A 23,864-nucleotide genomic window follows, 5' to 3' on the forward strand; every position below is an offset into this window, starting at 1 on the left:
CAAAAAAAAAAAAAAAAAAAAAGAAATACAAAAAACTAGCCGGTCGAGGTGGCGGGTGCCTGTAGTCCCAGCTACTCGGGAGGCTGAGGCCGGAGAATGGCGTAAACCCGGGAGGCGGAGCTTGCAGTGAGCTGAGATCCGGCCACTGCACTCCAGCCTGGGTGACAGAGCGAGACTCCGTCTCAAAAAAAAAAAAAACAAAAACAAAAAAAAAACAAAAAAAGAATGGATACCCAAAAATTCCACAGGTAACTGTGTCAAGATAAAAGAATGCCATTTCAAATGGGCATTTTCTCTTTCTCTCTGTCTGTCTTTCTTTTTTTGATGGAGTCTCACTCTGTCGCCCAGGCTGGAGTGCAGTGGCGTGATCTTGGCTCATTGCAGTCTCAGCCTCCTAGGTTCAAGTGATTCTCGTGTCTTAGCCTACCGAGTAGCTGGGTTCATAGGCACACGGCACCATGCCTTGCTAATTTTTGTATTTTTAGTAGAGATGGGGTTTCACTATGTTGGCCAGGCTAGTCTCAAACTCCTGACCTCAAGTAATCCACCCCCTCTTGGCCTCCCAAAGTGCTGGGATTACAGATGTGAGCCACTGCGCCCGGCCCACATTTTCTCTTTAATCAATGTAAAAGCAATGTAAAAGATTTAGGCTCTTATGGATAAAATGTCTCCAAAATTAAAGTTTGACTTTAAGTATAAAGATATATTAACTATCTTGGTACCTTGAAAATTGCAAATGTTTATGAAGATGGTATGAATTCCAGTCAAGACGCTTAGATGTGCAAAATAAATCAACAAAAAAACCAAACACTTGAATTGCATTTCTTTATATTTTAAAATCAATTTCATTTAGGACCCTGACCCTTATTTTCCCCTTTCTCCTTTCCTAGCCACTCTCCAAGAATTTTACAAATTTTCGTGCAGTAGGACCAAGGCACTGGGGAGGTCCCTACAGACAGTGATCATGAGCAATCGTTCCCCATTGGTTACAGTCAAGGTGTCCATGCCCAGTCTGCACAATCTCTTCAGGTCCAGAGGCTCTGGAACTACATATCCTTCTGGGTCCTTGGAATCGTCAAGGAATGTGCTTACCATGCCTTTCTGAAGCCTAGTCTTCTGTCTGGACACTGTCAGTAAGTAGACTTGGCTTCTGGTCTTTCATGAAGTGCCAGAAGTTCAAATAGTTCAAAACTATTAGGTTTTGAAAATATCCCACCACATTTATAAAGAAAAAAATCTGAAAACACTCTAAATATTCATCAACAGAGAACTGGATAAATAGGCTATGGTACATTCACACGATCCGTTCAATGACGGGGTTAAGAAGAATGGGGTAAATCTGTATATTCTGATATGGGAAAATATCCAATATAGATTATTAAGTGCAAAATGTAGTTTCAGAAGTTATATGTATAGCATGATTCAGTTTCTATAAAAATGTAAAATATATATGTACGTATACATTTATAAGCATGTATAAGTATGTGCACATTTATAAGTATGTTTAGGTATAAATGTATGTATACCTAAACCTGCTTATAAATGCAGAAAATATTGGAAAACATCACAAGAAACTCTTAAATGTGATTATCTCTGAAGAATGGCATTGGAAGAAGGATGAGAAGAGGTGAATTTTATTCTTCTACTAAGTAAACTATTTACATTTTTTACAACATGTACATGTTATTTTCCAAAATTGTATAACCCCAGTTTTAAAAAAGGTAGAAATCTGTACAAGTCTTTTTCATAACATAATCATTTTTGCATGTGTTCAATACATTTTAAAATAAGTTTAAGTATTATTAAGTAATCTTTTTAATTTTCTTGTTATTGCTGTGGGAGCATGAAGAAGACTATTTGTTCAGAGAATTTGAAAATTTAAAGCAGTATTCTCTTTCAAGCCTCATAAATTAAATATTCTATGTTAAAAATCTGCATTTTCCCCATTATCTTAAAGTTTCATTTTATTATATTTTAAATTATTTTACTAATCATAAATATGTTTTGCAGTATGTTAGGGTTGGAAAAGTAAATCACACAATTGTATTGAGACTAAAAGAAATGTCCTCACATTATTTTAAATTACGGTACCTAATTCTCATAGATCCATACTCCACATGTTCAGAAAAGCTTCCTTTTGCTCCAGTTGCCCTTGTCTCTCTTTCTCATTGCTTGATTAATTAAGTCTATACATTTAAAAACACTTCAAGGAGCAGAATTTTGAATTATGGCAACAACATTTACAGGAAGGAATGGTGTTCTAGGCAGGAGGAACAATATATGCAGAGGCATGAAAGCATTAAATAGAGTCATGAGTATGAGAAACTACTACTGAAGCACAAAATATAAATAAGGGAGTGGCAAGAAATCAGAGTAGCTGGCTCATGAAGGTGTTTGTTTATTATGCAAGTAAAGGCAACAAACAATTTTTGAATGAGATGTTCACATATGCATTTTTCAAAGATCATTCTGGATCTCATTGCAGAGAGTTCATGTTAGGGTGATGAGACTGGAAGGCAAGAGATGAGCTAAGAAATTAGGATGGCAGTTCAGGCAAATGTTGAAAACTTGAACTAAGCCAGTAGGTAAATGGGCAATATAAAAGGAGATCTGAGAAACGTGTATTATTTATGGTTTCATATAAAACAGAGGGTATACATTTTATAAGCCTGTACGAATACATCTACACAATAGTTCATCCTACTTGAGAATTACTGAACATAGGGAGTGAAATTTTAAAATCTAGGAGCATGATTAGGTGACTGTAGATATATAAAGGAAAGTCTTAAACCAGTATAATAGGTTTCTAAACCAAGGTCTATCATAATAATGTTGTAGAAAAACATCCTCATGAAATTGCTTCAGTAGCTGGACAGATTCTTTTCTTTACATTCTGGGGTACCTGTGCAAGATGTGCAGGTTTGTTACATAGGTAAACGTGTGCCATGGTGGTCTGCTGCACCTACCGACCCAGCATCCGTTAGGTCTTTTCCCTAATGCTCTCCCCACCCTGGACAAATTCTTGAGCTCTGTTTTGATATGGTGTGACTGTGCCCCACCCACATCTCATCTTGAATTCCCACATGTTGTAGGAGGTACCCAGTGGGAGGTAATTGAATTACGGGGCAAGTCTTTCCTGTGCTGTTCTTGTGATAGTGAATAAATCTTGCGAGATCTGATGTTTTTAAAAAGAGGAATTCCCCTGCACAAGCTCTCTCTCTTTGCCTGCTGCCATCCAAGTAAGAGGTGGCTTGCTCTTCCTTGCTTTCCACCATGATTGTGAGGCTTCCCCAGCCACGTGTAAATCCAAATAAACCTCTTTCTTTTGTAAATTGCCCAGTCTCGGGTATATCTTTATCAGCAGCATGAAAACAGGCGAATACAGTTTCTAGTTGTCTCTTAGACATCTTCCCTTAGATTCCCATCAGCAAACTAACCTCATCTTAACTCAGCCCACACTCATTATTGTCCCAGACACCTTTCTCCTGACACTAGTCTCCCATTCACTCAGGTTTAAAACATCATTTTCACTTAGGACTCCCTCTCCAATCATCTACCAACCTAAACTCCACAGTATCTCTAATCTCTGTCCTAGCCTTTCCTCTCTCCTTCAAGTTCAAGATTATATTCTTTTTCACCTGGGCTCTCACAATAATGTTTCCCCTCCCTGTGTTCTAATATAACCACACCTAAACCATCTTACACGTTGCAGCTGGATTCAACATCCCAAAACATAGTGTTGATATTGTCCCTGTTTCAAATCTGTCAAGGCTAGAGGAAATTTCAATTATTAAAATAACTTTGGAAAACTCTTTGGCATTATCTCCTAAAGTTGAACACACACACACCCTATATTGCATCCATTTCACAGTTAGATATATATCAAACAAAAATGTATGACCATATACATAAAAGAAAGGTACAGGAGCGTTTATAGGAGCATTATTCATAATAGCCTCAATTGGCATCAATCCAATCTAGTAGACTGGATGAATAAATTGTGGGGTATTCATGCAATGCAATACTACACAACAGTGAAAAAAAGTCAGCTTTTTTACATCAATTTCTAAAACAGTCAAAAGTAATAACTGGTGTCAGAAATCAGGAGAGTGGTTTATTTTAGGGAGAAGACAGGAAGTAGTTACTAGAATGGGACAGGAGAGGAACTTCTAGATATTGGAAATTTTCTTTTCTTTTTTTTTTTTCGAAATGGAGTCTCGCTCTGTCTCCCCAGGCTGGAGTGCAGTGATGTGATCTTGGCTCACTGCAACCTCCGCCTCCTGGGTTCAAGCAATTCTCCTGCCTTAGCCTTTTGAGTAGGTGTGATTACAGGCATGCACCACCAAGCCTGGCTAATTTTGTATTTTAGTAGAGACAGGATTTCATCACGTTGGCCAGGCTGGTCTCGAACTCCTAACCTCAGGTGATCCGCCTGCCACAGCCTCCCAAAGTGCTGGGATTACAGGTGTGAGCCACTGTGCTCAGCTGATATTGGAAATTTTCTATCACTTGACCTGGGTGGAGGCTACACTCTGCTTTCCCTTTGGGAGAAGAAAAATAAACACACACATCTACACATATACATCCTTCAATAGCTCTCCATTGTCTAACAAAGAATGTCCAAACTTCTCAAATGCAAAGCAAATTGTAGTCAATAATCTGTTCCAACCTAACTTTCCAATCAATGGAGTCAAATTTCCTTCCTTCCTAATGCTGACCCCCTCACTCCAGCTATGCTGTTGCTGTGAAACCCCGTACGCCAGCAGTCCCCAACCTTTTTGGCACCATGGCCCTATTTTGGAAGATGATTTTTCCATGGATGGGGCCGGGGATGGGGATGGTTTCAAGATGAAACTCTTCCACCTCAGATCATCAAGCCTTCCTTAGAGTCTCATAAGGAACATGCAACCTAGATCTCCCGCACGTGCAGTTCACACTATATAGGGTTCACGCTCCTATGAGAATCTAATGCGCCGCTGATGTGACACGAGGAGGTGCTGTTATGCCCAGACCATTTGTTCCCCAAAGAAGACCACCAGAGTCCAGAGTCAAAGCCAAGCGGCAAGGATCTTTTACTACAAGTTCGAACTTGGTCCCTCCGTTCCACCGCATACAGGAGGGCCCCGAACAATGCGAGTGCTTGCCTTTTATAGCCCGAGGTAGATAGGATAGCAAAGTTACAGAGGAACAAAGGAATTCTTTTGGTTACAGCATTACAATTGGTTCCCGCACTTTCAGTAAAACTACAAACGGCTGTGTCCTTATCCGAGATTTTCCAGGTGGTGTTTGTACTGGGCTTCAGGAAATTGAGAGATATGTGTTTGTACTGGGCCTGTTTGTGTTGAGAGATATATGGTGGGATGTGTTTGTACTGGGCCTGTTTGTGTTGAGCCCGGGGCTGAGGAATGTGCCTCATTTCTTTTCATTCCCCCCTTTTCATAGGTACTTCTAGAGCCAATCTTGGGTCTTATAAGTCTGATTCTGTTTCAGCGTTTACAGTTTGGTATTGGGCTCTGAGGACCATGAGTTGTACGGTGTCAAATCTCTCCCTGACAAATTGTAAAATTCTGTTAACAACACAAGGTCCTACGGTAAGCAGAAATAGTAGACTTAGCAGGGGTCCAAGGAAGGGGGCTAACAGGGAAAACACAGAGGAATTCCACCATTGGTCTGCAGCTGAAGCAAACTGCCATGTTTTTACTTCTGCGCTTAACATGCGTAACTGTTGAACCCGGTCCTCTACAAGCCCTGATTTATTTATGTAGAAACAACAGTCTTTTTTTAGAAACATACATGTACCACCTTTTTCAGCAGTGAGTAGGTCTAGGGCCCTCCGGTTCTGCAAGGTTACCTGAGCTAGGGACGTGAGCTGCCGCTGAAGGGAGGCAAGGGACTCAGCCGACTCCTCCATAGCAACGGCAAATTGTTGGTACAACTTGTTGCTTTCTATGATGGTGTGACCTAGGGCTCCCCCCGCCAGTCCAGCCGCAATGAGGGATGCGGTGAGGGAGATTCCCGCAATGAGGGGGAGAAATATGGCTCGTGCAGGTCTCGGTCTAGGGACTGGGTGAATAGCAGTACTAGTCCAGTTACCGGTGTACCCTAGGAACTCGCCAGCAGTTAGTAGAGTCAACCGGGGAACTAATGTGACAGGAAGGCACAGTAGGTTGGTAACAGAGGGATTAGATAGGTTCTTAGGTAATGTTCCATTACACCAGAAGAATATGCCCGGTGGAGCCCTTAGGGTGATATTAGGGGGCATTGCAGTGATGCTGCAGAGGCTGGAATTGGTTCCTGAGAAACAGTAGGGAAACTTCTCCTGACTGGGGTTTAGGTATAGGGGCACGTTAAGGATAGGGGCATATGAGAGGTTTCGGAGGTTGTTAGCTTGGGCAGAGGTAGGGGATCCCCATGGCAGAGGGACAGCGGTTAGCGGTGGATGCCCTAGAGTGGCACACAGAAAGCAGCCAGACAGGCTGTGAAGTCCTGTAAGGTTAGCAAGTTCTAGTCCTTCTTGTAATAATTTTAACCAGGAGAAAGGACGTAAGTCTTGTGTTAGTCTGTTTTCTTGTCATTGGATATTTCCATGGACCAGGGGCAGTACCTGCACTAGACCTTGCCACAGATAGAGGTGACTGCTAGGCCATGTGGAGGAGGGGGAGTAGTATACAGCCCTATGTTGAGGCGTGGTCCAGCGGGAGTTCCAGGGGTCTCTAACTATTTATGTATATGAAAAGTCTCCATCCCATCTACGATGGAAGGGCCACTTAGGGTCCAACTGTTCTTCCTTTCCCCAATAACGGGACCTATGGATGTTACAATAGTTATAAGGACAGCCGGCATTTTGGTGCCACCAATAGTGTTTACAATTGTATTTAGTCTGATCAAACTCAAAGCATATTATTGGTGCCATAGGTTTGGCTATTTGAAAACCAGTAAAATTTAGTAGAATTGGGCTATTGCACCCTGAGGAGGGGCAATCAGCACTGGCCAATAATTTCCCGGGCTTATGAGGTTGCCCAGGGTGGGTTTGGTTTTCATAAAGCCAGAATCTCCAGACAAAGGGATTAGGAGCTGGTTTTGTGATTTCCCCAGCGGCCACTAGGGCGACTAACGTTAGGGTTAGACTACCTAACTGCATGTTTACAGTGAGCTATGCTGCCAGCGCAGGGTGAGTTTTAAGGGGTTGTTCTTAGCTCTGTCCACAGTCCACGTGGCTGGTGCTTTAGCCGCCGCCGTGATTGGCCCCAGAAGGTCAGAGGTTGGGTCCACTGGTTTGATGTGGGTGTAATGGATCCACGACGCGATGCCTTCTACCTTTAGGGCGGTGGGTGTGGTTAGGAGTACCTGGAGCGGTCCTGTCCACCTGGGTTTTAGGGTCTCTTGTCGGTGTTGCTTAACCAGGACCCAGTCTCCCGGCTGGTACGGATGGGGTGTCGGTGGGGGACCGGTCTCATATAGTTCCTTCAGCTTGGGCCAGATCTCTTGATGAATTTTCTGCAAGGCTTGTAGGGAAAATAAGAGTTCAGACACATTTTCTGTTTTAGACTTGAGCAGATCATCTTTTAGGCTGGGAACCAGGGGTGGGGGTCTGCCATACATGATTTCGTAAGGGGTAAGGCCCAGTCTGTAAGGGGTATTACGGGCCCGGAACAGAGCGTAGGGGAGAAGGACCACCCAATTAGCGCCAGTCTCTATAGTCAATTTAGTTAAGGTATCTTTTTAAGGTCCGATTTATCCTCTCTACCTGTCTTGAACTCTGGGTCCTGTAAGCGCAATGTAGTTTCCAATTTGCCCCAAGGATGGAAGCCAAATCCTGACTTACCTTAGCGACGAAGGCCGGCCCATTATCTGACCCTATCTGGACGGGGAAGCCATACCTGGGGAGGATATCTTCCAGGATTTTCTTTGCTACAACCTGAGCAGTTTCCCTTTTGGTTGGGAATGCTTCAGTCCATCCTGAAAAAGTATCTACAAAGACAAGTAAGTACCGATACCCGTATTTTCTTGGCTTTATCTCAGTAAAATCTATTTCCCAGTAGATACCGGGCCTGGTTCCCCTGAGCCTTGTTCCCATTGCAGCCTGGGATTGGGGGTAAGCGTTGTTAAGCTGGCAGACTTTGCAACTTGTCACGATGCTGCTGGCCGTCTCGGCTACATGTCTGATTTTGAGCTTGGAGCGTCTGATCAGGTCTATCATCCGCCGGGCACCCAGCTGGGTGGTTCGGTGGATGTGTTTTAACACTTGCTGTCCTAATTTTTCCAGTAGGATGGTTTGGTCATTAGTATCAGTCCACCACCCATTCTGGATCTGTTTCAGGGGAAGTTTGTCAATCCACTGGAGATCTTGTTCTGAATAATCAGGGAGATATGGCAAGTCCCGGGGGCCCGGATCAGGGAGCTGGAGTGCAAGGAGTTGGCTGGGAGCCTTTGCCACATTCCTTGCAGTTTGGTCTGCCAGAAAGTTGCCTTGAGCAATTGGAGTGGTTGGTTTCTGATGCCCTGGGCAATGCACAATAGCCAAGTTTTCTGGTCTCTATAGGGCTGTTAACAGGGCTAGGATCTCTTGCTTGTTTTTTTTTTTTTTTTTAATCTCTTTTCTTTCAGCCGTTAGTAACCCTGGCTCCCTGTAAATGGTCCCATGTATGTGCGCCGTAGCAAAAGCATATCGGCTGTCTGTGTATACTGTCAGTTTCTTCCCTGCCCTTAAGGTAAGAGCTTGGGTGAGCGTTATCAGTTCGGCCTCCTGGGCCGATGTCCCCAGGAGCAGGGGTTCTGCCCAGATTATCTCAGTTTCTGAAGTCACTGCCGCTCCAGCATACCTCTGGCCTTGGTGTACGAAGCTGCTCCCGTCAGTGAACCAGACTAGGTCAGCGTCAGGAAGTGGGCGGTCCTGCAGGTCCTCTCGAACTCCGTGCACCTGAGCTAGTATCTCGGTGCAATCATGGAGCGGGGCGTCCAGGTCCGGGTTGGGCAGCAGCAAGGCAGGGTTTAAGGTTGTTGGGGGCAGGAAAGTTATCCTGAGGGGATTTAGTAGTAGTCCTTGGTAGTGGGTGAGCCGGGCGTTACTTATCCATCGATTAGGTGGCTGTTTGAGTACACTCTCGATGGCGTGTGGGGTAACGACCCGTAATTCTTGACCCATGACAAGGTTATTATCATCCTGTACCATCAGGGCCGTGGCCACAATTATTCGGAGACAAGGGGGCCACCCGGCAGCCACTGGGTCTAATTTTTTTGACAGGTAGGTAACTGGCCTCCGCCAGGAGCCTAAGTTCTGAGTTATTATTGCTTTGGCGACACCCTTGCTCTCATCCACGTATAAGTGGAAGGGCTTGGTGACATCAGGTAGTCCCAGTGCAGGCGCAGAGAGTAGGGCGGTTTTGATCTGTTGGAAAGTCGACTCGGCTTCTTCTGTTCAATTAAATGGCTGCTGCCCCCGTGTTGCCTGATATAAGGGTTTAGCTAGCTCTGCGAACCTAGGTATCCATAGTCTATAAAATCCCGCTGACCCCAGGAATTCCCTTATTTGTCGGGTGGATTGTGGCCTGGGGATCTGCAGAACAGTCTGCTTCCGGGTGTTTGTTAACCAGCGCTGCCCTCCTTTTAGCAGGTACCCCAGATATGTTACTTCTGATGTACAGATTTGAGCTTTTTTTTTTTTTTTTTTTTGCTGAGGCTCGGTAGCCTAGATTCTTTAGAGCTTGCAAGAGACTCCTGGTCCCTTGAATATAAGCTTCTTGGGTCTCAGCAGTAATCAGGAGGTCATCAACATACTGTAGTAAGGTTATTTCAGGGTGTTTGCTCTGTTATTGTAAACCCGCTGGGCTATCTGAAGGAGGTGCCACCTTTTAATGTCTGGGGCCACCTGATTTACAAGAGACATTATAACAGCTGCCTGACTTCCTGGAGCCTCTGGGTCTATGGGGGTGTACTGTCTAAAAGCTTCCATTAATCTTTTTAAGTAGGTAGTTGGGCTCCCTGTCTTTTCCTGCAGAACAGAGTATACTTTAGCCAAATTAGTGGGCTTGCGAGCAGCTGCCCGGAGACCCACCATCAGAGTCTGGCGATAAAGGTGTAGCCGTCCCCTACTTTCTGCCATGTTGTAGTCCCACGCCGGCCTGTATTCTCTCTCACTCTTCCGTTGTGAACAAGATTCGGAGGAGCTGCTGACAATTATCCCAAGTGGGCTGGTGGGTGAACATGACACTATCCAGTAAAGCCATTAAATCTTTGGGGTTGTTTGAAAACCGAGCACTCTGGGTCTTCCAGTTATACAGATCACTGGTAGAGAATGGCCAGTACTGGAGCCTGGGGATTCCCGTGTCATCTGGGGGTCCTATTTCCCCAAGGGGTAGAGCCACTGTGGAGTCAGGCGGCTGGGGGGGGGGTGGTTAGCCCGCGAAGTGCGCCCTCGCGTCTGCCCCGCCGGCCCTTCAATGTTATTTTTACTTTCAGCAGGTCCGTGTGTGCCCGCCGCCTCCCGTCCGCCTGCTCCTTCCCAGGGGGCGGGTCCGGGGCCCGGAGGGGTATGGAGGGGGTTCTGTGGACAGTGGGTCCCCGCTATCAGGTAGAACAGGATGGGGGGGGGGCAGTCGGCTGCTTGGATTTTAGCGGCCGAGCAACCAGTGCCTTACAAGGTTTAGGGGCTGGTTGGAAAGGTGACAGCCAGGGAGGCGGGTTCTCAACAAGGTCCTGCCATACGAGGATATATGGGATTTGATCTAAGTGGCCCGCACACCTAGGTAGGAAAATCTTGGACTTTACTCTAGTGATGACAGAGAGTCAGAACATCCCTTCGGGTGGCCACCCCACATTAAAGGCAGGCCATTTGGAGTGGCATAGGGTAATGAGCTTTCCCCTCCTGATTTCCATACTAAGAGCATGGCCCCTTGCTCTTACATCCTTGAAATTACTTGTAAGGAGAGATAGGGGAGTGCTCTGGGTATTACCCATCCTGTAATAATTTGTAGTCTCTTCCTGTAAAGGAATGTGGGTTAGAATCCCTGTAAAGGAAATCTGGCTTATTAATAATATCTAGTTGCAAGCGCGCTCCGGAGGCCCAGGTCAGAATCAGCTGCTCAGATCGCAAACGCGCTCCGGCAGCCCGGGTCAGAATCAGCTCAGATCGCAAGCGCGCTCCGGAAGCCCGGGTCAGAATCAGCTGCTCAGATCGCAAATGCACTCTGGCAGCTCAGATCGCAAGCGCGCTCCGGCAGCCCGGGTCAGAATCAGCTCAGATAGAAATCTAGATCAGACGAGAGCCAGGGGACGTCTCCCACCGGTCTCCGCTGACCGTCCTATAGCGCGTCCACCAGGACTGCGTCAGCCTCAGTTTCAGACCTCGCGAGTCACAGATACAGGTTCAGAACAGACACAGACAGACAAACAGAGACGAGCTGGCTCACCTATCAGCAGATCAATCCTGGTAGATCCGTTGACCAGGGGTCTGGTGGGCTTGGGGAATCCCGGACGAGCTCCCAGATGTTATGCCCAGACCGTTTGTTCCCCAAAGAAGACCACCAGAGTCCAGAGTCAAAGCCAAGCGGCAAGGATCTTTTACTACAAGTTCGAACTTGGTCCCTCCGTTCCACCGCATACAGGAGGGCCCCGAACAATGCGAGTGCTTGCCTTTTATAGCCCGAGGTAGATAGGATAGCAAAGTTACAGAGGAACAAAGGAATTCTTTTGGTTACAGCATTACAATTGGTTCCCGCGCTTTCAGTAAAACTACAAACGGCTGTGTCCTTATCGGAGATTTTCCAGGTGGTGTTTGTACTGGGCTTCAGGAAATTGAGAGATATGTGTTTGTACTGGGCCTGTTTGTGTTGAGCCCGGGGCTGAGGAATGTGCCTGATTTCTTTTCAGTGCTCAGGTGGTCATGCTCACTCCCCGGCTGCTCACCTCCTGCTGTGTGATGCAGTTCCTAACAGGCCATGGATCAATACTGGTCTGTAGCCCAAGGGTTGGTGACCCCTGCCCTACACCACAGATTCCACTTGTATATAACTTGGAAGCAAATTATTTTATTAAAAAAAAAAAATTGAAATTGGAAATTTCTGCAAGGACTGTTTTTTTTTCCAGGAAAGACTGTGGTATTGTTGGGCCAAATCCTACTAAATTCTTGGGTTCTCCAACATCCTGACACACCAGGGAACTTCACACTGTAAAGTCTCTAAGCCCAAGTCTCTACCGGTGATGTAAGAACATAACTGACTTAGGCCTTGCCATGAAGCCTGCTGGGACTTGAATAAGGGACCCCTCAGGGAAGAGTGAAGCAACACTGTATGTGGCCAGGGCTAGGAGCCCAGTTTGACTGTGGGATGTCATTAAGTGTGGTGGACAATAATCAAAATCACAATGATCCAAGTATTTTACCTAAATCTAGGTCAATGCTGATCTCTGAACAAATCAGAAGTGGCTTCCAGAATTTCTAATGAGTGATAGTACTACTGTAGGTAGTAATTTTTATGGTTCTCTGTGTCCGTTTCTGTGAAACAAAGCATTAATCAGCACTGAGGGACACTGAGAGTATCCAGTCCCTAGGGAGAAATAAATATAGCAGAAGCAAACAGGTTAGGGTTTGGGCCTTGAGGGCGGAGCTTCAGGGCTGGGCTTCCATTTGATTCTGCAAACTGGAAGTATTTGGAGCACAGGCCCAGTTAAATAGACTAGGCAATTCTCATGGAGATCATGAGTCTAGGCCACAGTTATGAGGGCATGTGTATATCCTATAACAGTTTACTTCAAACTTTAGCATGCTTAAGAACCACTTGGAAAGCTTGTTAAAATACAGTTTCCTGGGCTCCAGCCCAAGGGATTCTGACTCATGTCTGAGGTCAGGCCCAGAATTTGCATATCTAACAGGATCTCAGGAGAAACATTGTTTTAGACCAACTATTAGGCTGGTGGAACGAAACTAATTCCAATCTGCATTCACCACTGGGGGCAGGATATTTAATATACTGCCAGCCTTTGTCAGATTTAGTTCAGGGACTGTTGGACTGAACGCACAGAATGAGGGCATTGATTCCTATTGCGTAATGTAATAAATTGAAGTAAAAAGGACAACTTCCTACTGGCGCTAGTTTGTGCAATCGGATGGAAGCCCTGTCCCTTCTGTCCTCACCTACTCCCTAGAGCTTGCTTGTGAAGTTTCTGGGTTGGGGAGGTGCTGTTGGCATCTAGTGAGTACAGCCCAGGGATGCTGCTAAACATCCCCCACAACAGAACCTTCCAGCCCAGAGGTCAATAGTGTGGAGACTGGAGGAACCCTATCTAGATCTCCATCTATTGGATTTGAGATTCACTTGGGTTTTATATCAGGTTACACAGGGTATTGTAAGCTGGGTTCTCTAAATTAATGTTATTCATGGTGAGGCGGTTTATAATAAAGGAAACATTATATTCAACAAATAAGACTAGCAAGCATTCAAACAAAATACAAATAAAGAGACAACTAATGAAGGTGATGAGGGAGAAAGAAAGAAAATTGTACAGGAAGAGTAGGTTAAGGGGAGTGCCTTTAGTAAAATTCTAACCAGGAACTTTCTGGAACAGGAAAAGAGGGTAGGCTTCATGTCTCATTCAGCTTTGCCTGGATGACACCATCTTTAAAAAGACTGGGCACAATATACACTAATATGAAATGAATGAAAGTGATTAGTCCATTCTCGTTTTAAGGATTTTTATGAATAAAGATTCTATGGTAGTTTTTGTGTTTTTTCTAAACTTATAATAGCTAATCACTTTTCCATTTAACAGGTGCTATTCTCTTAAGGGGAACTCTCAGAATAGTTTTAAGCCAGAGAGGAGCAGTAATAGTTTATTCTTGTATTCAGTAAATGCTTTTTGTTTATATATATGGAAATCCCCTTTATCAGTGATTTTGCTTTCCTTGGTTTCACTACAGGGAAAATTCCAGAAATAAACAATTGATAAGTTTGAAACTCCACACCATTCTGAGTAGTGCTATTAGTCACTTACTGACCATCTAGGTTATCAGATCGCCTGTTGTGCATCAAAGTGCTGTGTGCTCAATGAACTCTTATTTTACTTCATAGTTGCCCCAAAGCGCAAGAGTAGTGATGCTGGCATTCGGGTTTGCCAAAGAGAAGTCGTAAAGTGTTTCCTGTAAGTGAAAAGGTGAAAGTTTTTGACTTAATAGAGAAAGAAAAAAAAATCGTATGCTGAGTTTGCTAAGATCTATGGTAAGAAAGAACCTTCAATCCATGAAAGAAGAAAAAAAATTCCTGCTAGTTTTGCTGTGGCCCTTCAAACCACACAAGTGACAGCCACAGTACATGATAAACGCTTAGTTAAGATGGAAAAGGCATTAAATTTCTGGATGGGAGAGATGAACAGAAATGTGTTCCAAATGATGCCAGTCAGGTTCAGAACTGGTTTCAGGCTTTCACTGGAGGTGTTGGAATGCATGCTCTGGAGATAAAGGGTGCTGTTGTATTCTGATGCATCCCCTGTTAAAAATTAGAAACAATTAGACTAATTTTTTTTAAGCCTAATGACATTTATCTATTATCTCTTACTTTTTGGCGTAAACAAATCTCCCTTCTCTCAGCTTTTTGTTCTTTACCTTAAATAGGATAATCATATTTTTGTTCAGACTTCTCTAGTCTTTCCAAACTCATGTTTATAATTTGAAGGCGATAATATAAAACCGTGCTCCTAGATTCATATTAAATGGCTATTTTTTCCACATTTCTTCTGTGCCAGGTTTTGTGTTAGACATTTTCATATATTTTTGTTCCTCTGTGAGGTAGGTAAGCATGGTCATGTTTTGTAGATGAAGAAACTGACTAAGAGAGTTTCAGAAAGTATAACTGACTTGAACAACACAGAAGTTAGGGAGCTGACCCCTGGACAGTTGAGAATTCACATATAACTTCTCACTCCCCCGAAACTTAACTACTAATAGTGTACTGTCAACTGGAAGGCTTACCAATAACATAAACAGTTGATTAACACATATTTTGTAAGTTATATATATATAATATACTCTATTCTTAAAGTAAGCTAGAGAAAAGAAAACGTTATTAAGAAAATTGTAAGAAAGAGAAAATGCATTTATTCTTCATTAAGTGAAAATGGATCATCATAAGACATGTCTTCATCTCCACTGTCTTCACAGTGAGTAGGCTGAGAAGTAGGAATCAGAGGAAGGGTTGGTCTTGCTGTCTTAGGGTTGGCAGAAGTGGAAGAAAATCCAGGTATAAGTGGATCCTCACAGTTCAAACCTGTGTTGTTCAAGGGTCAACTGTATATCCAAGTTCATACATATCGTAAATGGTAGAACTAAGATTCAATTTCAGATCCAAATTCAGATTTTCAAATTCAATTTCCAAGTCATATGATAAATGATACTATTTAGAAAATCATAATTGGTTTCCGGCCTTTACAAATCAAACTGCTAGTAGTAATTCTAATACCATTATTTGATTGTTAATAATGCCACCACAGTGATGGCTCAGCTGAGGCCTATAAAATAAATCTTTAACAAAATTTTCTATTTTTATTTTATTTTTCTTGCAATGATGCACAGCTGAGAACAGAAAATAAGTCTTAACACTCTCCCAAAGAGTGCAAGATGCACAGTCACCGTGTCTAATGATTCCACATCTGATGCTCTCAAGGCCCTAGCATTATTCACAAAATGACGTAATTACAAATAACATTGTACCGATTATGTTATGTAACAAATTATCCCAAAACTTAGTTAAAACAACAAACATTTATTATCTCATAGTTCTTGTGGGTGCCTCTGGTTTGATGTCTCTCCTAAAGTTTGCATTCAGGTTGTAGACCAGGGCTGCAGCCTCACCTGCCTGTGAGAGGATTTGCTTCTAAGCTCACCCATGTCATTGTTGATGGAATTCTCAACTGTTTGGCTGAGGGCCTCATTCAGTTCCTTGTCGGTCACAGGCATCAGTTCCTTGTTACATGGACCTTCCTATGGGGAAGTACACATTATGGTAGCTGGCTTCCACCAAAGCAAGCAAGAGAGTGAGAGCAGCCAGAAAGACGAAAGTCACAGTTTTTTGAAAACCTAATCATAGAAGTCACATCTCATCACGTTAGTATGTTATACTAATTAGAAGTTAATCATTAAGTTCTTTCCACACTGAAGAAAAGGGGATTGCTACAAGGATGTGAATATCATGAGAAGGGGATTATTAGGAGCCATCTTAGTGACTGCCTACCACAAATACTAGCCAATCTCTTTTTAATGAAAGAATATTTTTTCTATATTTCTTAAATACTTAATTTAACCACTTATTCCACAATACCCATAAGATAGAAATGGTTCTTCTTTCATAGGTCTTGCCAAGTCATCAGGTAACTAGCTGCTCTGACACATGTATGCTGGATTGAGACGAGCAGATAGAGGGAAGAGAGGCCAAGGCGAGTTTTCTCAGTGCTAGTGCCGTCTAAACTGAGACTGGAAGGAAAAGTAGGTGATTAGTCAAGGAAGAGGGTGAGGGAAGAGTGTTATAAACAAAGGGAATAACAGGTACATACTAATGCCTGAAGATGAGAAAGAATCAATTTCAATATTAAATATCTATATTCATTCTTCTCGGGTTATTATAGTTTGTGGTTATCCTTCACTTGATCTTAGCCAAAAGGCTGAGAAGGAATAGTTTGTGGTTATTTTTAATGGAGCTCTTTTAAACTGATCAGAATAACTGTTAAGTATTAAATTTATGATTATTTCTGTTTTAGCAAAGTAGTTTTCTTTCTTTTTATTTTTGATTTATTTTGAGACAGGGTCTCACTCTTGCCCAGGCTAGAGTGTTGCAGTGCTATCACAGTTCACTGCAGCCTCAACACCCCAGGCTCAAGTGTTTCTCTTGCCTCAGCCTCCTGAGTAGCTGGGACTACAGGCATGAATCACCATCCTCAGCTAGTTTTTGTTATATTTTTGCAGAGACAAGGCCTTACTATGTTGTGTAGGCTGGTCTCGAATTCCTGTGCTCAAGCGATCCTCCTGTCTTGGCTTCTTAGAGTGCGCAATTACAGGCAGAAGCCACTGCACCCAGCCTCAAAGTAGTTCTCTAGAGGTCTGTCAGGTAAATTGGGCCCAAGAACTCTGAGTTTGTCCTGTCCGCATGCACAACGACATTGCCTTCTCTTCTAATTTTGCTTCTGCCTGAGGTGATATCCTAAGGTTCAGCCTACAAAATACTAGGTGCAGCAGATTTAATAACTGTGCATGAGTTTGGTCAACCTCATTAGCCCAACCTGATAATTAAATTCCAATTAAAATATCCCCTGCTCGTGACACACAAAAAAGAAAAAGCAGTGAGGATCAGATTAGATTATTTTGACCTTTTAATTTCCTTTAGGCATTGGGTCTGTAGGTCAATGATTAATATTAACATGCTTTGTGTAATTAACATCAAGTCCCTTGGTAAGTAGGACAGAAATTCTTCATAGTTAGTGTTTTAGAAGGATGCCTGTAATCTCCATTTGCACAAAATAAACTGACATATGATTTTCCAGGAAGGATGTTAGAATAAATGACTATTTATCCAATCGTAGGATAGAGATATATTGTTAGTAGGGAGTATATGTCCATTAAATTGATTGTCTGACTCTGGTTTTTAAACTTTTTATTATGTACAATTTGGAACATACACAAGAATAAACAGAATATAATACTTTACATCCTGCTCTAACAACCATCAACTTATAATTAATCTTTTGCCTCTCACACCTCTAACCTCCTTATATTGTTTTTGAAGCTTATTCTAGCTTATTCCATATAATGTAAAAGAGTATATAAAATCATTTCATCTAAGGATGTTCCAGTATATACCTCTGATAGAGAAGCAGTAATTATTTTAAAACAAAACTACAGTACAATTTCTGTCCTAAAAAAGAACAATAATTTATTGGTATTATAATACTTTTCCTTTATTCTTATTTTTACTTTCTTTTGTAGTGAGATAGATGATAGATAATTAGTGGTTAAATTGGGGGTGATTTTACCCCATAGGGGTCATCTGGTAATGTTTGGAGATATTTTTGTTACCACCTAGGGGGTGCTACTGGCGTCTAGTTGGTAGAAGCGAGGGAAGATGATAAACACACAGGACAGTTCCCCAATAATAAAGAACTGTCTCTTGCAAAATGTCAGTCGTGCTTCTATGGAGAAATTCAGGTAGGCAGACAGATAGATAGACAGACAGATAGGTGAATAGCAGTTACAATGGACAAAAGCTTATACAGAAAAGAGATACAAAATTAGGTGACTTAGGTAGCCACACAAAGGACAAAAATGGATTTATAATTGAAAAGGTGATTCAGAATAGTTATTCCAATTGAGATGTCCCATCATGAAATAGAATTTTATGACTGTTTTAAAGGGATTATCAGTGGCCTATAATTAATTAATGGAACACGTGTTCTGGGTGTAGGTAAAGTAATTCAGAAAAATAGGTTTCTTACTTGGGCAGCAGAGTCAAAGGAAGTAATGAGCAAAATATTTAGTAAATATGAGTAGATTCTGTGTTCTGAAAAAATCTAGAAAAAATTATTTTGGATTCACTAAGCAGTCTGTCACAAATGGCTTTGTTTTATGTAAAACAGCGCTATGGATATTAATGCTTGTGACACATTTTTAAGATGAAAATGAGTATTACTTACTTTAATGTAGACAGAACTATGCTCATTATTCTCCACACAGAACCCCTGGCAATAATTTACCTAGCAGCACAGTAGTTCATGCACATCAAAGCTGCATTATTTAAGCATGTCCAGGGGGCAGGTTTTAGTTCTGTGGAAAAAAAAAACATATTGGTTTGCTTTAAGGAAAAAAAAATATTGGTTTGCTTCTTGAGAGAAAGCAATGTTTCGCTAACTAGGTGCTTCATGCAAGTCCTACAATATTTAAACTCACACGAATTCCTCCTGTTACCTGGGAAGAACTCCCTTCCTGACGCAAATACTCTAAAATCTGAGGGAAGTATAGAACTGTGGGAAAGCCAGTCTCTTCAAATGAACAGCGATGTATTTTCGTTTAAATTAAACCCGAATGTTAACTAGACTCAGGAAAGGAAATGGCAGAGGAGAGTCTGTCGTTGATATAGAATGTGCCTGCCTGCGTCGGCTCACAGACAAGTGATGAAGTCCAACTCTGAAATTTCAGGCAATTTGTATACCAAGCTCCTCCTTTTCTGCAGTCTTCTTTTCCATTGGTAAAATTCTTTTGCAGGGTCATGTAGGGATCCCACCCCTTCTCTGTGTTTTCACTCTGAAGCTCTACACAACTTTACACCTGAATGAACGCCAAACCTCTGTGGATATATAAAGGGAAGCTTGAGGAGGAATTTCACAGATACAGTGCAGAAGCAGAGGCAAAGGAATTAACCAGCTTTTCAGCCAAGGAAATCCTCTACTCACCATGCTTCCTCCTGCCATTCATTTCTATCTCCTTCCCCTTGCATGCATCCTAATGAAAAGCTGTTTGGCTTTTAAAAATGATGCCACAGAAATCCTTTATTCACATGTGGTTAAACCTGTTCCAGCACACCCCAGCAGCAACAGCACGATGAATCAAGCCAGAAATGGAGGCAGGCATTTCAGTAACACTGGACTGGATCGGAACAGTAAGTGTGTTTTACTTGTACAGGTTTGTTTGTTTTTTTTCTTTTCTGGTAGCATTAGCTCACATTGCTGTAGAATTGTTTTATTGGTAACTAACCTGAACCATATATATTTTGTGAAACAATTTGGGAGTAATCTGCCGCATGCGTAGGCTGGCATTCTTCCCTATGTAGTGATTTTAAAGTTAACCTAACTAAAAGAGTGGTTTAATAATGCAAGCACAGAGTGAAGTTTTATCAAACATCCACAAACAAAACATTTCCAGGAATTAAACTATGGTTCTGTCAAAATCATGCAAAATGAGAGTTTTAAAAAGTATTGTTTTAGATAGCTCAAGTTCTGGTTGTTTTGTCAATTTATTTCAGGGCGTATGCAATTTTGGTAAAGTGTATAAAGGTAGCTAACATGTATTATTAGTTACCATCCACAAATACATATAGGGAATCACAAAGGAAAAAAGGAAGCTTCCAGGAGAAAAAATTTGTTTACATTGGATTTCTAAAATATGCCTAGTGAGATAGTCAAAAGTTTTGATGAAGCTCAATATAAAAGAGGGATAAACTAAAAATTTTAGAGAATCATATTTTTCTAAACTAATTCCTTGTTGTCCCATTCAAAATTTAGATAATTGTATATTTCTGTGACAGACTGGGGACTTTTTTGTAACTTAAGAGATTTAAAACAAGAGCTTAGTTGACACACTAATTGACCACTGGTTAGGGGGATTCAAATTTCCCCTAACTTTTATTTCCATCTTTTCCTTTAGAAGAGGCCACATGCTAATAATCAGGTTTTAAGAGAGAGAGAGAAAGAGAGAGAGAGAGAGAAAGAGAAACAGTGAACAGGAAATCTTACACAAATCTTTTGCCTCTCCTTCTTCACTCCATTCAACTATGAAAAGTAGTTTTGACCTTTGAAAAGTCAAACCAAATATGACTGTTAATGTCTAAGAAAGCTAAGATGTTTTAACTTTCATGAAGATGGTTGCTTTTAAGTACACAGGACATATCTGATTATTATTAGATTACGGTGCAATGTGGTGGGTATTCGTTGTCAATGAACTGTCACTGCAAAAATGCCAAATCTGTATATACACAGGAACAGAAAGCTTGACAAGTGGAAATTATTTCTGGCTATTTCCAGGTGCATTCCTGAGGCAGCTGCAGGAAGGTGAGCTGGAGGCAGAATCAGGCACGCTGAGCACACTGTCCAACCAAACAATTTACGCTTTACATTTTAATCCCACAATTCTAGATTTCTATGCATGCATGTGTATGTAAGTAAGTTTTTACGCAAATGTCACGTTCCCCTTAAGCTATATCTCTTACCTCAGAAGTACTAGGATACAGAGATGAAGTGAAACTCCTGATTCAGTTCTACTTTGACTTAGCTTTCAGTACTCTTTGTAGAACCACTTCAGTGTCCCTTATCATTTCTATTTGTAAAATGTCAGCAGCCTGCACTTTTAAACATCCTTTTTTTTTTCCTGGTTGGCAAGCCTTGATTTCTTTTCAAGCTTGTTATAGGCAATTCTCCTCAAGTTTAGATAACAAAGCAAGGGTAAGGAAAACTTAAAATATTTAAAGATTAATTTTTGCTTTAATTACATAAGGCATGTAACAAGAAACAGCCAATTAGAGAACATACCTATCAAATCCAAATAACTAAAACAAAAAGTTTGCCATGACCAATATTCAGGAAATGAACACCGTGGTTCCTTTTGCAGTTGTAAATCAGACATGTTAAGCATTTTTCTGCCATAAAATTCATGGAAATATAGCCAAGTTGTTATGGCAACCATACGTTCCTGATTTAGGGGCTTTTATATTCTTCGAATCTTGAGTTGTAGTGGCATTTTGCATTTCAAACATCTTACTGTTTGTATTTTTTAAAAGATAGTTTGGGAATTTATGTTTAAAACATAGTTATTAAGTTTGATATGCAAAATGTCAGATATTGTACACATATGCATGTATGAGTCTCTGCAGCGAAAGTCTAAAATTGAAATAAAATATTACTGAGAGCATATGCATTATACACAATATTTCAATGGCCCTACCACATTCTTTTCAACAGATTTTTTAAAAGCCTAATTGAAAGCACTTGCAGACATTAACCGATATGACCCTTGAGAAAGAGAATATTAAAGTATACTCTTTTAACTCATTGAATAACGAATATTTACACATAAATGGAAGAGCTGCTAACCCCTTATTGGAGAGTGAGACTAAGAAAATTGGATTTTCAAACACTCTAATAAGCAATCAGCTAATGGTATATATAAAAAAAATCGGGCCTACATTTTTTTTCCCAAAAAAGTTATAGCCATGTAAACTGATGATTTTCATGAAAGTGTCTCTATCCTATCCAGGCAGATTGTTTTCATTGTGAAAATAAAGTAAGTGCTCACTTTCTATTTGGCAATTTTCTATCATTTGGCTATTATTTTTGTCATTGCGGAGCACTTTTTAAAAGGTCTTCGTTTGCATTTTTGTCTCTGATGCACATTCTTTTTTGTTTCCTGCAGCTCGGGTTCAAGTGGGTTGCCGGGAACTGCGTTCCACTAAATACATCTCTGATGGCCAGTGCACCAGCATCAGCCCTCTGAAGGAGCTGGTGTGTGCTGGTGAGTGCTTGCCCCTGCCAGTGCTCCCTAACTGGATTGGAGGAGGCTATGGAACAAAGTACTGGAGCAGGAGGAGCTCCCAGGAATGGCGGTGTGTCAATGACAAAACCCGTACCCAGAGAATCCAGCTGCAGTGCCAAGATGGCAGCACACGCACCTACAAAATCACAGTAGTCACTGCCTGCAAGTGCAAGAGGTACACCCGGCAGCACAACGAGTCCAGTCACAACTTTGAGAGCATGTCACCTGCCAAGCCCGTCCAGCATCACAGAGAGCGGAAAAGAGCCAGCAAATCCAGCAAGCACAGCATGAGTTAGAACTCAGACTCCCATAACTAGACTTACTAGTAACCATCTGCTTTACAGATTTGATTGCTTGGAAAACTCAAGCCTGCCATTGCTATTTTCTCACTTGAAAGTATATGCTTTCTGCTTTGATCAAACCCAGCAAGCTGTCTTAAGTATCAGGACCTTCTTTGGGAATAGTTTTTCCTTTTCAAGTTTTTCAAGATGTAGGTATATCCATGAATGCAATTTGCATTTAAATTCCATGTATCCTGTAGTTTTAATTCCTCATTGTTCTTAAAAGACTGTTGATACTATATACATCAGTGAATCATTATATTTTAAAACAGAAAAGGGATTCTCAGATACCCTCCATCTACTGGCCCATCCCATATCCTAAACAAAACCCCTTCAAAACGGAAAGGTTAAAAAAAAATTGTTGTCATGAATCTTCGCAGTAACATTTCAGAAAGGTGCTTTTTTGGTACTCTTCATGGGAACAGTTTAGCAGCCATGAGTGATCTTCCTTTGAAAGAGAATGAAAGACCTTGTGACATTTCACTTCAAAAATAAGCCCTGTAGCTCTTTACAGTTGCATAGTATGAAATTATACCCTGCATGCTGACCCTCGCTTGGAATGGAATGCCAGAAATGCATGGCAGCGGCTAATAAGTAAAGCTGATTAACTATTTATTTGTCAATGTTATTATTTAATGAGCTTTCACATGTGATTTTTTTTCAAAATGTTAATTTTTTAATGTTTTGGAACTTTTTCATGGACCTAAATATTTTCCCATATGACTTGTGGTTGACCTTGAAATATGAAAATACATGTTGTAGATATGTAAAATGATTATTTTACTCTCCTTATTACATATATGTTCATGGTGAACTTTATCAATAGTATGGATCTTTTTAAATCAATAAGATGCTTTGTAAAGTTGAAATACGTAATACTTTCTTGTTTAATCTGTGCAATCAGAAGGTGTTTTGACCTTCAATTCAACTGGTTTCTTTTAACAAAAATAAACACTGCTAAAAGTTATTGTCGTTGCCTTTAACATGTATAAAGGGTGCAAAAACTGTAGAATAAATGTGTAAGGGTAATTGCTTTTTTGTTTTCTAAGTCAGATTCAAGCTTTGACAGAAGTATCTATTCTAAGAGAGGAGAGAGAGGGAGACATGGAGTCCACCTCTTCAGTAAATGGGAGGTTGCAAAACTTGGGTGTCAATCCAGCAATGAGTAGTCATGAGAATATCAAATTTACATACACCAGTGGATGCCAAGTCTGCTGCTCATTATAATCACCTGGGGGAGATATTATGAG

General features: G+C 41.5%; 1 protein-coding gene across 2 annotated transcripts in view; it reads left to right on the top strand.

Moving 5' to 3' along the window:
• The window catches only part of SOSTDC1 (sclerostin domain containing 1), a 45,421-nt gene extending 21,778 nt beyond the window's left edge, over positions 1 to 23,643 (top strand). The window contains exons 2-4 of one of the 2 annotated variants that reach the window (XM_025379559.1): positions 19,235 to 19,628; positions 20,725 to 20,796; positions 22,154 to 23,643. In XM_025379559.1, coding sequence (XP_025235344.1) covers positions 19,424 to 19,628; positions 20,725 to 20,796; positions 22,154 to 22,569 — 693 coding nt within the window. In that variant the 5' untranslated portion in view covers positions 19,235 to 19,423 and the 3' untranslated portion in view covers positions 22,570 to 23,643. Of the gene's footprint in view, positions 1 to 18,873; positions 19,629 to 20,724; positions 20,797 to 22,153 lie in introns of those variants that run through there. The other variant, XM_025379560.1, reaches the window with a different exon arrangement.
• Positions 23,644 to 23,864: the final 221 nt, after the last annotated feature.

The sequence above is a fragment of the Theropithecus gelada genome, chromosome 3 (assembly GCF_003255815.1).
Source record: "Theropithecus gelada isolate Dixy chromosome 3, Tgel_1.0, whole genome shotgun sequence".
Lineage (NCBI taxonomy): Eukaryota > Metazoa > Chordata > Mammalia > Primates > Cercopithecidae > Theropithecus > Theropithecus gelada.